This window comes from Mobula hypostoma, chromosome 6, assembly GCF_963921235.1.
Source record: "Mobula hypostoma chromosome 6, sMobHyp1.1, whole genome shotgun sequence".
Taxonomy (NCBI): domain Eukaryota; kingdom Metazoa; phylum Chordata; class Chondrichthyes; order Myliobatiformes; family Myliobatidae; genus Mobula; species Mobula hypostoma.
The window spans coordinates 24903762-24919330 of record NC_086102.1 but is presented as its reverse complement, the minus strand read 5'-3'; the positions used below and the strand labels follow the sequence as shown (position 1 = coordinate 24919330).

At 42.6% G+C, this 15569-nt stretch overlaps 1 protein-coding gene across 5 annotated transcripts in view; it reads left to right on the top strand.

Moving 5' to 3' along the window:
• The window catches only part of LOC134347875 (interferon-induced GTP-binding protein Mx3-like), a 46489-nt gene that overhangs the window by 8750 nt on the left and 22170 nt on the right, over positions 1-15569 (top strand). For 3 of the 5 annotated variants that reach the window (XM_063050434.1, XM_063050432.1, XM_063050433.1), the window contains 5 exons: positions 131-325; positions 3804-3996; positions 10207-10344; positions 13569-13723; positions 14767-14905. In XM_063050434.1, coding sequence (XP_062906504.1) covers positions 131-325; positions 3804-3996; positions 10207-10344; positions 13569-13723; positions 14767-14905 — 820 coding nt within the window. Of the gene's footprint in view, positions 1-130; positions 326-1964; positions 2094-3420; positions 3564-3803; positions 3997-10206; positions 10345-13568; positions 13724-14766; positions 14906-15569 lie in introns of those variants that run through there. The other 2 variants (XM_063050435.1, XM_063050436.1) reach the window with 2 other exon arrangements.

Sequence of the window (15569 nt, the reverse complement as noted above, 5' to 3'; positions counted from 1 at the left end):
TGTTCTCCGTTCCAGGGTCTGTCTCAAAAACTGGAGCACAATACGGGCTAGACAATAGAACAACTGCTTGATGATCATTCAGCATCTGTGACTATCGTCGTGGAGCTAATGAGTTGCGTTTCTATTTTAGGAACAAAAGGATGTTGCATTCATGCCACAGTCAGAGAGTTTGTCCATTGAGCTGTTTGTACCAGATGAAACAGCCAATAACCTGATCCAAAATGGAGACACAAACAATGGGCCACAGAAGGAAGTCTGGTTCAATGCATTTGGTGTACCAGAGGCACGTCAGGCACGGAAAGAACAAAGAAGTATATCAGTTAAGGTCAGTCACCGTAATTTGTGAAAATCCCAATGAGATTATGCCCCTAAACTGCCTTGGAATTGTAACCTCGCTTGTTACCTTTTTCGGAACAAGTGCTACACATGCCCTTACACTTCCTCCCTTACCACCATTCAGGGCCCCAGACAGTCCTTCCAGGTGAGACAACACTTCACCTGTGAGTCGGCTGGGGTGATATACTGCGTCCGGTGCTCCCGGTGTGGCCTTCTATATATTGGCGAGACCCGACGCAGACCGGGAGACTGTTTTGCTGAACACCTACGCTCTGTCTGCCAGAGAAAGCAGGATCTCCCAGTGGCCACACATTTTAATTCCACATCCCATTCCCATTCTGACAAGTCTATCCACGGCCTCCTCTACTGTAAAAATGAAGTCACACTCAGGTTGGAGGAACATTTTTTTCTTTAGGAGTTCAGTGAAACCATCGTTACTTTTTTTCCTGATTTTTGTGGCCAGTGTGGTAAGTTAGGGGTCAGTTTAGGAGAGGACACAGGGATGAGGGGACTGAGAGGTCGGGGTAGTAAATGAAGAGTTAGGGGGAAGGAGTCGGAGGTCAGGTTGAGTACTCTTGAGGTTGAAGGCCAGCAATTCCTGAGGTTGGCGAGCCCTGGGGTCAGAGTTCTGAGGTCAGTGTATCCCGAGATTGGAAGCTCAAGGTCAGTCGGCAAGTCCTGATGTCGGAGTTCTGTGTTTGGTGACTCCTGGGGTTGAAGCCCATAGGTCGGTGAGTATGGAGGTTGAAGACCAGGGGTCGAAGCCCTCAGGGTAACGAGTCCTGAGGTTGAAGCCTTAAACTCATTGATTCTGGATATCAGGCCCTAAGTCTGTGAGCCCAGGGCTAGATGGGATGGCCTGTCCTGGGGTGGGGGTGTGTGTATGTATGTGTGTGTGTGTGTGTGTGTGTGGTGGAGTGATGGAAAAGGGTCTGTTTTGCTGCTGCTGCTTGTTGTACAGTTGCGTGTTGTTCTGCTGAGCATTTGGCACCAGAGATTGTGGCAACAAGTCTCAATTAAATTCACCCTGAGCTTCATTCGTTGCAAAGAAAGATCTTCCCTTCGTAAATACAGGTTTCCCCCGCCATCCTATGAAACGGTTCATAAGCCGGAATGTCGTAAAGTGAAGAAGCAATTGCCATTTATTTATATGGGAAAAAGTTGTGAGCGTTCACAAACCCAAAAATTAACCTACAAAATCATGCCAAATAACACATAAAACCTAAAATAACAGTAACATATAGTAAAAGCAGGAATGATTTGATAAATACACAGCCTATATAAAGTAGAAATACTTTTCTGCAATCATTGCAGCACTGTCCACTGTAGTGAAAATCTCACGCAAGCACTCTCGGCAGAAATACTCGGTGCAAGTGCTCTCGGCAGAAACACTTGGCAGAAGCACTCTCTCCAGTAACCTTTAAGCTATGAAGCTGCCAAATCATACCAAATAACACTTAAAAATACACAGCCTATATAAAGTAGAAATAATGTATGTACGGTGTATTATCACTTAGCAGAATCGGGAAGACAGCGAGCACACTAATGATGGTGTATTAGGCTGGGTCGTCGGAGGTTGGGGTGGTGGGATACTGGGGTGTCATCTCATCGTCATCTGTTTCCATCAGGGTAGGCAGGTCATCTCCTATTTCTGCCTGCCGCGATGTCGAAGGTCGAGGTTTGTCATCTGCTGTGGCTGATGTGGAAGGCTTGCTTGGCTGCTTAGCCTCGCACATTTTTCTATCATACAGTTCTTTGTAAGTACTCAAACCATCTTGCAAATATGCCCTAAACTGACGTACCTTTTCAAAATTAAAGTCGTACTTTAACATTGCAGTGAAAATCGCACGCAGTTGCTTCACGTTCAGTTCCTGGACGACTTCACTTTTGGTCTGTTCGCTACTGCATTCGGTTTCGATTGTTATCCTTTTCTCTTCCAATTGCACCAGCTCTTCATCTATCGGTTCTTGGTCATGGGATGCCAAAACCTCTTCAACATCATCTTCGTCAGCTTCCACAAGCCAAACTCACTTTGTCCTTACTTCGTTCACCATGATCAAAACGCTTGATTATGTCTAGTTTTACGCTAAGTGTAACACCCTTACGAGCTCTTTTAGGCTTTTTCAATACCTTAGAACTCATCTTGCTAACCGATGCTCAAAGTAAATCGACATGAAGAACAGATGCTCACAGGCACGTGTTTAAGCAATGCCGGCTAGCATGCAGTTCCGGGGGAGGAGCTTGGCTGTTCGGGGCACACGCTGCCTTTTTTATTACCTGTTTTTTAGCGAAAACAGGTAACTAATGTAGGTCTTTCATAACAGCGAGGTGTCATAAAGCGAACGTTCGAAAAGCCTGTATAATTTTCCAGACTGAGCATAATCTCTTTATGTATTCATTCTGATTATTCTATGCCATTTCACAGTCCTCCATCTTACTATTAATGCCATTATCACCTGTTATTTTTTTTCTCTGGAGACTGAACAAAGTATCCACTTGAAATAATGGAGACACAAAGACTGCAGATACTGTTACAGGGGGCGAAAAATCTGCTGGACGAACTCAGGGGGGTCAGGCACCATTGGTGGGGGCGGGGGTTGGTTGGAAGGTTCAGGCTGAAACACTGCATAAGATCTGATGCAAGGTCTCAGCTACTTGTAGAAACATAAACTGTCCACTCCCTTTCCAGATACAACCTGCCCTTTGAGTTCCTCCAATAGATTGCATTTTGCCCTTAGAATTATATAGTTCATATCTTTGCACACAGGCTGTAAATTTGGACATCAATTGCTGCTTTCTTTGCTTTGCTATCTCTTTGCTTTTTGGGTTTATAAATAAAATTCCACAACTTTCTTAATTTTACAGACCAATCTTTTGTCATGTACCCACATTGTCTTCCTAATTTTCTCCTTTACTTCACTTGAACTATGTGTGTGTGATGTGACTTTTTCAATGTACCTGTGCATACATGTACTTGCACATAATGACAATAAACTTGACTTTTGTCCTTCCACTCCCCTTCAGGCTGTTTATACTGTCGATCACAATAACTACATTGTAAACCTAACTTGTACTCTTGTCAATGTCAACACTGGCTTCGCTTTGAAAGTTCGCTTTTTTTTCTTTTTGGGAATATTTTTGGTCTGAATCCACACTAGTTCTCCTTAGAAATTTCCTAACTACTCAAATGTTCAAGTTTCCAGTTGGATTAATCATACTTTTAATTGGTAAAAGTGGTCTTGGTTCACTTTATTCCTGGTGTGCTTGGCCCATTGGCATAAATCCATTAAGTTTTATGGAAGGGGGATTTTTACCACCAAAATGGTCTCCATGGCCATTCTTTGCAATGACCCAGTTCAATCCTCAAACTGCTTTTTATTCTGTTAAAACAATGTAAAGTGCCATTTTTATTTTATTCTGAAGGCAGCTCTAGAAGATTACCTCTCTCTTTCTCCCTGTCTCTTTAGGCAATGGATACTCCATTGTCCAGTCAATATGAACAAGAGGTACGACCATGCATTGATCTCATTGACTCGCTGAGAGGATTTGGTGTGGACAGAGATCTAGGGCTTCCAGCCATTGCAGTGATTGGTGATCAGAGCTCTGGGAAGAGCTCAGTTTTGGAGGCCCTCTCTGGAGTGTCACTTCCCAGAGGGAGTGGTAAGAGACTGTTGGAGTCAATCACTAACTGTTTGTCTGTAGATTTATTTGTTGTATGTAGATGCCCAACTCATAGTTGTGAACTATATACTGTATGTTTGGATAGATGTGGTGCTACAAATGCATATTGAAGGAGGCTTGGGTGTCATAAGAGGCCAGCCTTCACCCTTCTAACTACTTTATTACTTTATGGTCGCCCAACAATTGATACTAGAGCGTACAATCATCACAGCGATATTTGATTCTGCGCTTCGCGCTCCCTGGAGTACAAATCGATAGTAAATATAATAAAAATTTAAATTATAAATCATAAATAGAAAAGTGAAAGTAAGGTACTGCAAAAAAAAAATGAGAGGCAGATCCAGATATTTGGAGGGTACAGCCCAGATCTGGGTTGGGATCCATTCAGTTGGAAAGAAGCTGTTCCCAAATCTGGCCGTATGAGTCTTCTAGCTCCTGAGCCTTCCCCGGAGGGAAGAGGGATGAAAAGTGTGTTGGCTGGGTGGGTGGTGTCCTTGATTATCCTGGCAGCACTGCTCCGACAGCGTGCGGTGTAAAATGAGTCCGAGGACGGAAGATTGGTTTGTGTGATGTGCTGGGCTGTGTTCACGATCTTCTGCAGCTTCTTCCGGTCGTAGACAGGACAACTTCCATACCAGGTTGTGATGCACCCTAGAAGAATGCTTTCTACTGTGTCTAATCTTCCATTAAGTGGAAGGGGGCTTTGAAGAAAATACCTTTCCCTCAAAGGCAGAAAGAAAGAACATCGAAATGAAAGAAACACTGGCTGGATCTTTGCCAATAAACATGTTCTTGGATCAAACTACAAGAAATTTGTAAACAATTGCAGAGATTATCTTTTAAGGGAAGGATTGACAAAGATTGGTCTGATCAACCACCCGTCTCTGTCTTGTGTTTTCACTAGCCCTGTAACAGCTAATGCCTTACCATATAGATTTTTCAAACCTGCCCAAAGAAATTGTTCACCCTGATCAATTGTTCCCAATACTCCACATTACAATCCTAGAATCACAAAGCATTTATAAACTTGCATGCCTAATAACGTAATCACATAGTTCACATGTGCATTGAATATTCCATTAGCTTCCATTATTTCTTCCAGTTACCTCAAAAGTATCTCCTTCCATTTTATGGTGTATTCTTCTGTTGAGTCTGTGCTGAATCCTAATCTATCCCAATCTCCCTTATCCCCACATTTCCTCACAACCCTGCAAATTGATCTCTCTCACGCACCTCTCTAGTTCCCTTGTGAAGCTACAACTGATTCCGTTTCCACTTCTCCTGCCACCAATGGGTTCCTGATCATTTGCTGAACCTCATATTTAAGAAATGTGTTCTCATTTTTGTTTGTCCAAAATTTTAATTATGTTCACATAGGCCTTTGAAGTATCTGCTAAAATGGGAAAAATCAAGGTGGTGGGAATGTCAGTTTTTGACACCCAGGAGGGGATCAGATGTATTGATCAGTTGTTAGAGAAGGCCATCACAGCAGCCAGTTGAAAAAAGGTTAAGAAGTAGGTGGACATCTTTCCGGAAAAAAGAAAGAAATGAAGGTATGTAGCCAGATGACGATGATTGTAATCAAGTCTAGCTGGGTATAATTTGATTCCTTAAATGTCTCTAAGGGAGAAATGTGTCTTGTGTGGTTACTCTAAGTCAGCAATATTCCATCAGCATCCTGTGTGCTCTACCCAAGAAACAGCACCTGCAGTGTTGGCCCTGCTATCCAAAACAAGTTCCTTCTTCCTGTGTTCCAGGCAATTGTCCTCCTAATAAACATTTGAGAGCAATCATATACAGAATTACATGATCAAATCTGGTTGAACCAACTCAATTGCTGAAGTGCAATAACAGCATCTAAAGTGGAAAATATTTCAGTCCTTCTATCTGCTATTCCTTTGCAGTACTAAAAGTGTCAATTAAAGAAATGTTATTAAATAGGAAGTTATTTTTAAGGTAATTGCTGGAAATAATGGTGGCGTGGCAAAGCAGTTAGCATAACACTACAGCAGTAGTGATCATGATCAGGATTCAATTCTTGCCACTGTCTGTACATTCTCCCCGTGAACGTATGGGTTTCCTTCCACATTCCAGAGACATGTAGTTTAGGGTTAGTAAGTTGTGGCCCTTCTATGCTACAGCTGGGAGCATGGTGAAACTTGTGGGCTGCCCTCATCACATTTTTGCACCGTGCTTGTCTTTGACAAAAGAGATGCATTTCAATGTATGTTTCGACATACATGTGACAAATAAAGCTAATCATTATCTTCTTCAAAGAATAAGTATCCAAGTTGTACATTTCTACTATCAGATGCATAGCAAGTAGGTTTAGTTTTTCTCAGTTCCTTTGCCTCCCCCACATCTGTTCCAGGATGCAGCTTCCCATTCCAGGACATCAGAGATGTCATCCTTCAAAAAATAGGGTTTCCCATCCTCCGCTATTGATGCTGCCCTCACCTCCATTTCCCAAGCATCCGTGCTCACCCCATCTTCCCGTTGCCTTTACAGCGATAGCGTTTCTCTTGTTCATACCTACCGCATCCAACACATCATCCTGTGCAGCTTCTGTCATCTCCAAAGGGATCCTACCACTCTGCATTTCTTTACCTCTAGCCACTCCCCCAGCTTTTCACAGGGATCACTCCCTCCATAATTCTCTCGTCCATTCATTCCCCCCAACCCACTAATCTCCCTTCTGGCACTTATCTCTGCAAGCGGCCTAAGTGCTACACCTGCCCATACACCTCCTCCCTCACCTCCATTCAGGGCCCCAAGCAGTCCTTCCAAGTGAGGCAACACTTCACCTGTGAATCTGCTGGGGTCGTCTGTTGTGTTCGGTGCCTCCAGTGTTCCCTGCTATACGTTGGTGAGACCTGTCGTAAGATTGGGGGACCGCTTGTGGGACTTGCTCGCGGCCAAATGTTTTAATTCCAATTTCTATTGCCATTCCGACATGTCAGTCCAAGGTCGCCTCTTGGACCAAGGTGAGGCCACACTCTGGGTGAATGAACAACATCTTATATTTCGTTTGGGTGGCCTCCAACCTGATGGCACGAGTATCAATTTTTTTTTTCCTTCTGGTAATGAAAAATTTGTCCCCTCATCCTCCCCTCTTCCTCTATTCCCCACTCTGGCATTTTACCTCTCCTCACTTCCCCCTGGCTCCCCTCCTCCTTTCCTTTTGCCAATGATCCACTCTTGTATCAGATTCCTTCTTCTCCAGCCCTTTACCTTTCCCATCCACCTGGCTTTCCCTAACACCTTCCAGCTGGCCTCTTTCCCCTTCCCCCACAGCTTTTTATTCTGGCATCTTCCCCCTGTTTTCAGTCCTGAAGAAGGATGACAGCCCAAAACATCAATTTAAAAAAAAATATTTTCTATAGATGCTGCCTGATCTGCTGAGTTCTCCCAGCATTTGGTGTGTGCTGCTTTGGATTTCCAACATCAGCAGACTTTCTCATGTTTAGATTAATGAGAGTACTGATCAGCCATAGTAGATCTGATTGGCCAATATCCCTGTCAATCAAGTATATTGACACATTTTTATTTGTTCTGAGAATATAGACCTCAGTGGCAGCCATGGCATTGAACTGGTTTATTGGGCATTTTCAATTAAGAGTCAAATATTTTGGCATATCTGGAGTCACATAGACATCAGGCTGAGAAAGGATAGCTGATTTTCTTTCCCAACTGTAAAGATTCAGTAGTTTCATGATCACCATTACTAATACCCATTTTATTTCCAGACTTGAATTTAAAATTTATTAGCAGCTATGGGAGTTCTGAGTCTCTGGTCAATATCCCACATGTTTTGGAATTTCATCCAGTAGTTAATTACTATGGTTCTACATTCTGATCTTATGAACATTTCTAATATAAACATTCCCCACCCGTGCATTTTGCAACAATAATTATCGTGGTTTTATGGGACGTTGTTTCAAAGGTACAATTTAATGTCCGAGAAATGTATACAATATACTTTGTAAATCCTGAAATGCTTTTTCTTTGCAACCATCCTCAAAAACAGAGGAGTGCCCCAAAGAATGAACAACAGTTAAATGTTAGAACCCAAAGTCCCCCCAGCTCCCCTCCCTCTCGTGCGTAAGCAGCAGTGAGCAATGATCCCCCTCTCCCACCTGCAAAAATAAACATCGGCACCTGCTACCGAGCACTCAAGCGTGATCAAAGCAACAGCAAAGTCACAGATTTGCAGTATGCCAAAGACTACTCATTCACCTGGTATTCACCATACCACAGGTTCTCTTTCTCCCTAATAAGGGAGAAAGAGTTGTCTCCATTTTCCCAGTTAGCGGGGAGACATAACAAACAACTTGCTGGTTTATGATGTTTAAAGTCCGTTACGTCACTTTTTTTCAAGCTCTGTTCCCAAAAATCTGGGCACACAGCCATAGCTATTCCAACTTCCTTGACGACACGAGTCTCCTGCCATGACACTGACCCTGGATCTGCCCGTCTCCAGAGCCCCGAGATCCTAGGCTTCCAAATCTGAGCCGGACTCTTAGGCCAAGCCCTTGGCGTGCGGAATAACAACGGCCAGTTATGAAACCCCGAGAGTGGGTCCCATTCCCGTAAAGAACCATAATCAGCGTGCAACTCCCGGTCAGGGACTTCAAAAGAAGCCTGAAAGGGAAAGATAAAGATATTAATGATGGGAATAGAGCTGTTTCTGAAGATGCAAGCAAAGGCGTTGCCATTTAGCGCCATCATCACTCTGCTCCACCTTCTACATTCTGGGCATTCTTGAGTCTTTGTTCGCAAAATATATGGACATGTTTCATACGCAATAGTTAGTTTGCTGTGAGTCTTATGCCCAGCCCATCTTGAACTCACTGATTGACGTGGTGTTGTCAACGCAATATGTTTAAAGGAATACGTTTTGTAAAAAGCTAATCTGAAGACAGTATCATTAGGTCCTCAAATCCCAATTAATTTTTCAGTTAAGATGGTTTTTGAGAAGTAAGTGGTATTCTGTTGACTATTTGTTGGACTGACTTGTTTTCAATAAGACCATAAGATCTAGGAGAGAAATTAGTCCATTTGGCCAGTCCGAGTCTCTCTGCTATTCCATCATGGATGATATATTATCAACCCTATTCTCCTGGCTTCTTCCTATAATCCTTGATGCCATAAGACATAGGAGCCGAATTAGGCCATTTGGCCATTGAATCCATTCCGCTGTTCCATTATGGTTAATTTATTATCCTCTCAACCCCATTCTTTTGCCCTTTCCCCATAACCTTCTATGCCCTGACTAATCAAGAACCTATCTTTAAATCTACCTATTGACTTGGCATCCACAGTTGCCTGTTGCAATGAATTCCACAGATTCACTACCCTCCAGTTGAAGAAATCCCTCCTCTTCTTTGTTCTAAATGGATATCCCTCTATTTTGAGGCTGTGCCCTTTGGTCCTAGATTCTCCCACTACAGGAAACACTCTCCAAAGATTCACTCGATCTAGGCCATTCAATATTCGGTAGGTTTCAGTGAGACTTCATTCTTCTAACCTCCAGTGAGCACACGGCCAGAACCATCAAATGCTCCTCATACTATATGTTAACATTTTCATTCCCAGAATTATTCTCCTGGACCCTCTCCAATGTCAGCGTCAGCACACCTTTTCTTAGATAAGGAGCCGGAAACTCTCACAATATTCCATTTGGTTTTCCAATACCTTATAAAGCCTCTGTATTACATACTTGCTTTTATATTCTGGTCCTCTCAAAATAAATACCACTGTTGCCTTTGCCTTCCTTTTCACCAACTCAATTTGTGATTTAACCTTCAGCGTATCCTGCACAAGGACTCCCAAGTCCCTTTGCACCTCAGATTTTTGAAATTACTCCCCATTTAGAAAATAGTCTGTCTCTATTCCTTCTACCAAAGTGCGTGACCATACACTTCCCCACACTGTTTCTCATTTGCCTCCTCTTTGCCTGTTCTTCTAATCTGACTGAGACCTTCTGCAGACTCCCTGCTTCCTCAATACTACCTGCCCCTTCACCTATTTTTGTTTTACTGTTTGCAAACCAGGCCACAAAGCCATCAATCCTATCATTTTCAAACCAGGCCACAAAGCCATTATTTTCACCACATTCCTCAAAAGCATTCCCTTCCATAATCACTTTTTAGTCCAAATTAATACCTTACAATGTCTTCCTTGAAACAGGAATTGTAACCAGATGTCCATTGGAACTGAAACTAAAAAGAGTTAAAAAGGAGAATGTTTGGAAGGGGAGAATCAGCTACAGGGATTATTCAAAGAAACTCAGCTGCACAGCTGAGGTTGAAGAAGAAATTGTCAAAGGTATGTTCCAAAACATTGCTCTTTAGGACCATTTGTGGATTAATGATGCATGATAAATTGGGGTTTAACATATTATCACAATACTATAAAGAGTAGTTTAAAGGAATTGCCAACAGTATCGTGAGAGCTAGCTAATTACCTTGTGTTTCAAAGTTACATTTTTACTTATTTTCCTAAATATGGAAAATACAGCTCTTCAGCCAATAGCAAGTTCACCATTTTCATTCAGAAAACATCAATAATGTCAGGAGAAATATAGTTTGGGGCGTTGATGTAAATTCCCTTTCACAGAGTCAGTCCATCAAATGCATCTTGTGGTAACCAGTTCCCAATATGATTGTCTCTCAAGATTCAAACGTTCAAGGTACTTTTATTATCAGGTACATATGCAGCATACAACCCAGAGATTTGTCTTCCCCACAGTCAGCCATGAAGCAAAGAAAACCATTCAAAGCAAGACATCAAGACCCCCCCAGCCCTGCAAAAAAAACAAATCGTGCAAACAGCGCCAAAAAGAAGAGCAAAAAATATAGAATATAAAACGCAAAATCAAAGTAAGAGTCCAAGCATATTCACTTTAGTTCAGGGTTCATTATCTGCAGACCGCCCTAATTCAAAGTCGTCCAAAATAGCAACAAAAGAAGGAGTGACCAGAAAAACATCATAATGTGAACTACAGTGGAATCCAGAAACCGCACTGATGAAACCTTGCCCAAGAGCCAGGTTTATGGTGTCATCCTCTGACAGTAGTAAGGGAGAAAGAGACCAGTCAAACGCCAGGACCTTCCTCCGGGAATTGTGAGCCAGAGGGGAAGAGAGAAACCGTCGCACGCAGACACCTTTTTCCGGTGAGCCAGAGGAGAAGAGAGAGACCGTCGCACGCAGACACCTTTTTCCGGGGCAGCAGCAAGCGAGAGGGTGGTAGACGGCGCTGAACACTTGCTCACCTTCCACACTCACCTCAATGATTTCAATCTTCCTCGGCACTTTAATCAGCGAGAGCAGATGGAGACAAACGTAGACTTGTGCCCCATCTCCAGGCTTCTTGGCCTTGAGGCCAAGCACCTCGTGGAACACCTTCGGAGATCGCGAAGAGCCAGACTGCTCAGTTGGCCCAGAAACACACTATCAAACCGTCATTCACGCAATCCAACAGTAGCAGAGCCACAATTGAAAGACAGAAAAAGGAGGTGTAAAAGAAGTGGAAAGAAGTTTTGTGAACCATCTGGAGGAAGTCATCCTTGGTTTTGGTGTACGTTGACGCCATCTCCATGACTAGTGTAAGGCTAACTGCTCTCTAAGAAAAGATAAGCTGAGGTAATATGAAAAAAAATGAAAGCACTATGACAAGGGTTTTTCTGGTCCGAACGTATCCCATAAACAATGAAGAACAGGAAAATTACCTCAATCATCCTGCTGTTTCACACAACTGCAGTATATGCAAGTATCTGGAAGATTGCCCCACATCATATGCAAATTTACTTCTCATCATCAACGTGGAGTGGTGAAAAAGTCGAGGGTAGCAGGAGGGAAATAATTTGGGAATTCTCCAGCCTTCTTAGAGATTGAAACCAGTCTAGCCCTCAAACTTCTACAAATATACTGTAGCAAGCAGTCTGACTGACTGGATCACTGTCTGGTATGGTGGGAGGGGGTTTGGGGGTGCTACTGCGCAAGATCGAAATAAGTTGCGAAGAGTTGTAAAATTAGTCAGCTTTATCATGCGTACCAGCCTCCATAGTATCCAAGACATCCTCAAGGAGCGGTGCCTAAGGAAGGCGATTTCCATCACTAAGATCCCCACCACCCAGGACATGCCCTCTTCTCATTGTTACCATCAAGGAGGTACAGAAGCCTGAAGGCACACACTCAATGATTCTGGAAGTTTCTTCCCCTCTGCCTTCTGATATTTAAATGAACACTGAACGCATGAATGCTACTTCAGTACTTTTAAAATTTTTTTTGCACTACCTATTTTAGTCTATTCAATAGACGTATATATACTTAATGTAACTCAGCTTTTTCTCTATCATTGTACTGCTGCTGCAAAGTTTCATGACATATGCCGGTGATACTAAATCTGATTCTGATACTGAATTCTGAATGCTCTCAATAGATTAGATTATGAAGACACGCAGTCCTCTTTTATTGTCATTTAGTAATGCATGCATGAAGAAATGATACAATATTCCTCCGGTGTGATATCACAGAAACACAGGACAGACCAAATCCGAAAAACTAACAAAAAACACATAATTATAACATATAGTTACAACAGTGCAACAATACCATAACTTGATGAAGAACAGGCCATGGCACAGTAAAAAAGTTCAAAGTCTCTCAAAAGTCCCACATCTCATGCAAACGGGGGAGAAGGAAGAAAACTCTCCCTGCCATGCCCGACCACAGTCTGACTCTGAGTCGTCCAAAAACTTCGAGCCTCCGATCAGCCCTCCAACACCGAGTACTGAGCACCATCTCTGCCGAACGCTTCAACCTCAGCATTGGTCGCCAGCAGCAGGCAAAGTGGGGTATTTTGGGGCCTTCCCTCCAGAGATTCTCCATCGCACAGTAGCAGTGGCAGCGAACCGGGCATTTCAGAAATTTCTCCAGATGTTCCTCTGTGCTTCTCACATCTGTCGCCATCAAATCAGAATTGTGCACAGCCCCTATTTAACAAATATGATATCATTTCACTGGAGAGCTGCGCACGCTGCGTCACGTCGTCATCTTCTCCTCCCGCCATATAGAACTATGAACTAGTAAATTCAAGAATATCAGTTGTAGTCATGTACTTAATATTAAACCCCATGTATAAAAAGTTTAGCTGAGGTGCTTTCTTGTAAATTTTTATATGTTAATCAATAGGATGTTAATTGCAATGAACAGCAACATGAACAGAAGGTCAGTACAGTCACCTTTGACTGTCATCACTGGGCCTTGCTGCTCACCAAAGACATTCTGTAAGTCTTTGCTCTGAGACTGTCCCTACAGTGGGCTCAGGCATACTGAAGAAATGGGAGTCAGTGCCCCTGCAGATAATGACACCAGGGATCACGCTGGAATGAACAACCATTCCCCTGGTTTTTGCTGTCAATGTCGGGGCAACACAAGATCTGTCTTCATTTTACAAGTTTAGTTTACAAGTCAAAGTGTCTTGATTATTGTCTCTAAGTTTGCTAATTGTTTATTTTTATTAAAATGAATGTGATTTGTAACTGCAGCCCAGAACAGTATTGCCGGGCAAGGAGTAGGAATCAGCGATGAATTGATCAGTCTGGAAATTGAGTCCACCATTGTCCCTGACCTGACCTTGATAGACTTGCCAGGAATTGCCCGAGTAGCAGTTGGTAACCAGCCAGTTGATATTGGAGAGCGGGTAATGAGGCCTGATTTCTATCTGATGTTTTGAAAAGTACCCCCAAGTTGTTTGTGGAATCTGTATCACAATTATCTTCTGTATTTCCTACTTACAAGTGAAATTGTTCCAAGAATATTTTTAATTGCCTCTAAACCACTTGAGAGTATCCTGAAGTTATGAAATTTTGGATTTCCTTTATATTTTGTGTATTCACTAGGCTTAATGACAAGACCATAAGCCCATGAGACAGTAGCAGAACTAACCATTCAGCCCATCGAGTCTGCTCTGTCATTCCACCATGGCTGATCCCAGATCCCACTCAACCCTGTACACCTGCCTGCTCACCATATCCCTTGATGTCCCAAGCAATCAGGAAATTATCAACTTCCTCTTTGAATATACCCACAGGCTTGGCCTGCAGTCTGTGGAAGCACATTCCACAGATTCACCGCTCTTTGAATTAAAAAAATTCCTCCTTACTTCTGCTGTAAAAGTTCACCCCTCAAATATTGAGGCTGAACCCTCTAGTTCTGGATACCCCCACCAGAGAAAACATCCTTTCCACATCCACCTTATCTGGTCCTTCTAACATTCGGTAAGTTTCAATGAGATCCCCACACATTCTTCAAAGTTCCAGTTGAGTACAGGCCCAAAGCTGCCTAACACTCCTCATATGCTAATCCCTTCATTCCTGAAATCATCCTCGTGAACCTTCTTTGGATTCGCTCCAATGATAAAGTATCCTTTCTGAGATAAGGGGCCCAAAACTGTTGGCAATACTCCAAGTGCATCCTGACTAGTATCTTATAAAGCCTCAGCATTAGGCTAAGTATAGCACAATAATTTCCTAGACCAAATCAACTTACCAGTATATTGATGCACCTTACATCATTGTACATCAGTCTGCACTGAGCGTGTCACTCTGTTTAACCTCGGAACTCCACTATGTTTTACTCATTGCCCTGTTGTCCATTGCACATTTACCTGAATTTGGTTACTTTAGAATGTGTCAATGTCAACCTTTTTATGATTACACAGTTTTGTGGTTTGTTTTATTCCAGATTAAGAAACTTATTAAAAAATTTATTCAGAAACAAGAGACAATTAATCTTGTAGTTGTGCCGTGTAATGTCGACATAGCAACCACAGAAGCACTGAAAATGGCTCAGGAAGTGGATCCTACCGGGGACAGAACTCTGGGTAATTACATATAAATATAGAAGGATTTTCTAACTTCCGACCATCGGGGAAAGTCTTAGCATCGATGGCGGAGATCCTCCTGGTCTCAATGCACTCTATAAGACATAGGAGTAGAATTAACCCATTCAGCCCATCAAATCTGCTCTGTCATTCCATTATCCTCCTCAAACCCATTCTCCCGCCTTCTCCTTGTAACCTTTGATGCTCACAATAGTCAAGATCCTATCAACCTCCATTTTAAATATACCCAATAGATGGCCTCCACAGGTATTCCACAGGTTCACCATCCTGTGGCTAAAGAAATTCCACCTCAGGTTCACCACCCATATGTTCCCAGAGCATAAAACACTCCACTCTCCCATCACCTTTTACACAGCCTGTGGACGGTAACATAAAGCAACCTGTCTTTGAGGTCATCTTAAGCAGTGTATTCAACGTCACTGTCCCTAATGCACCATGAAATATTACTTGCTATAACAGTCTTGTAGATTATAGTATTAAATAAAATTAAAAATCTACCTCCATCTAATTATCAAAAGTGCTTAGATTTGTTTATGAGCTTCAACCATACCTTGTGTTAGTCGCTTCCAATCCTTTCTCTCCATTCTTACTCTCCTTGTGGATTAGACTCAAACTATTCCAGTGAGCAGGAGACACGGTAATG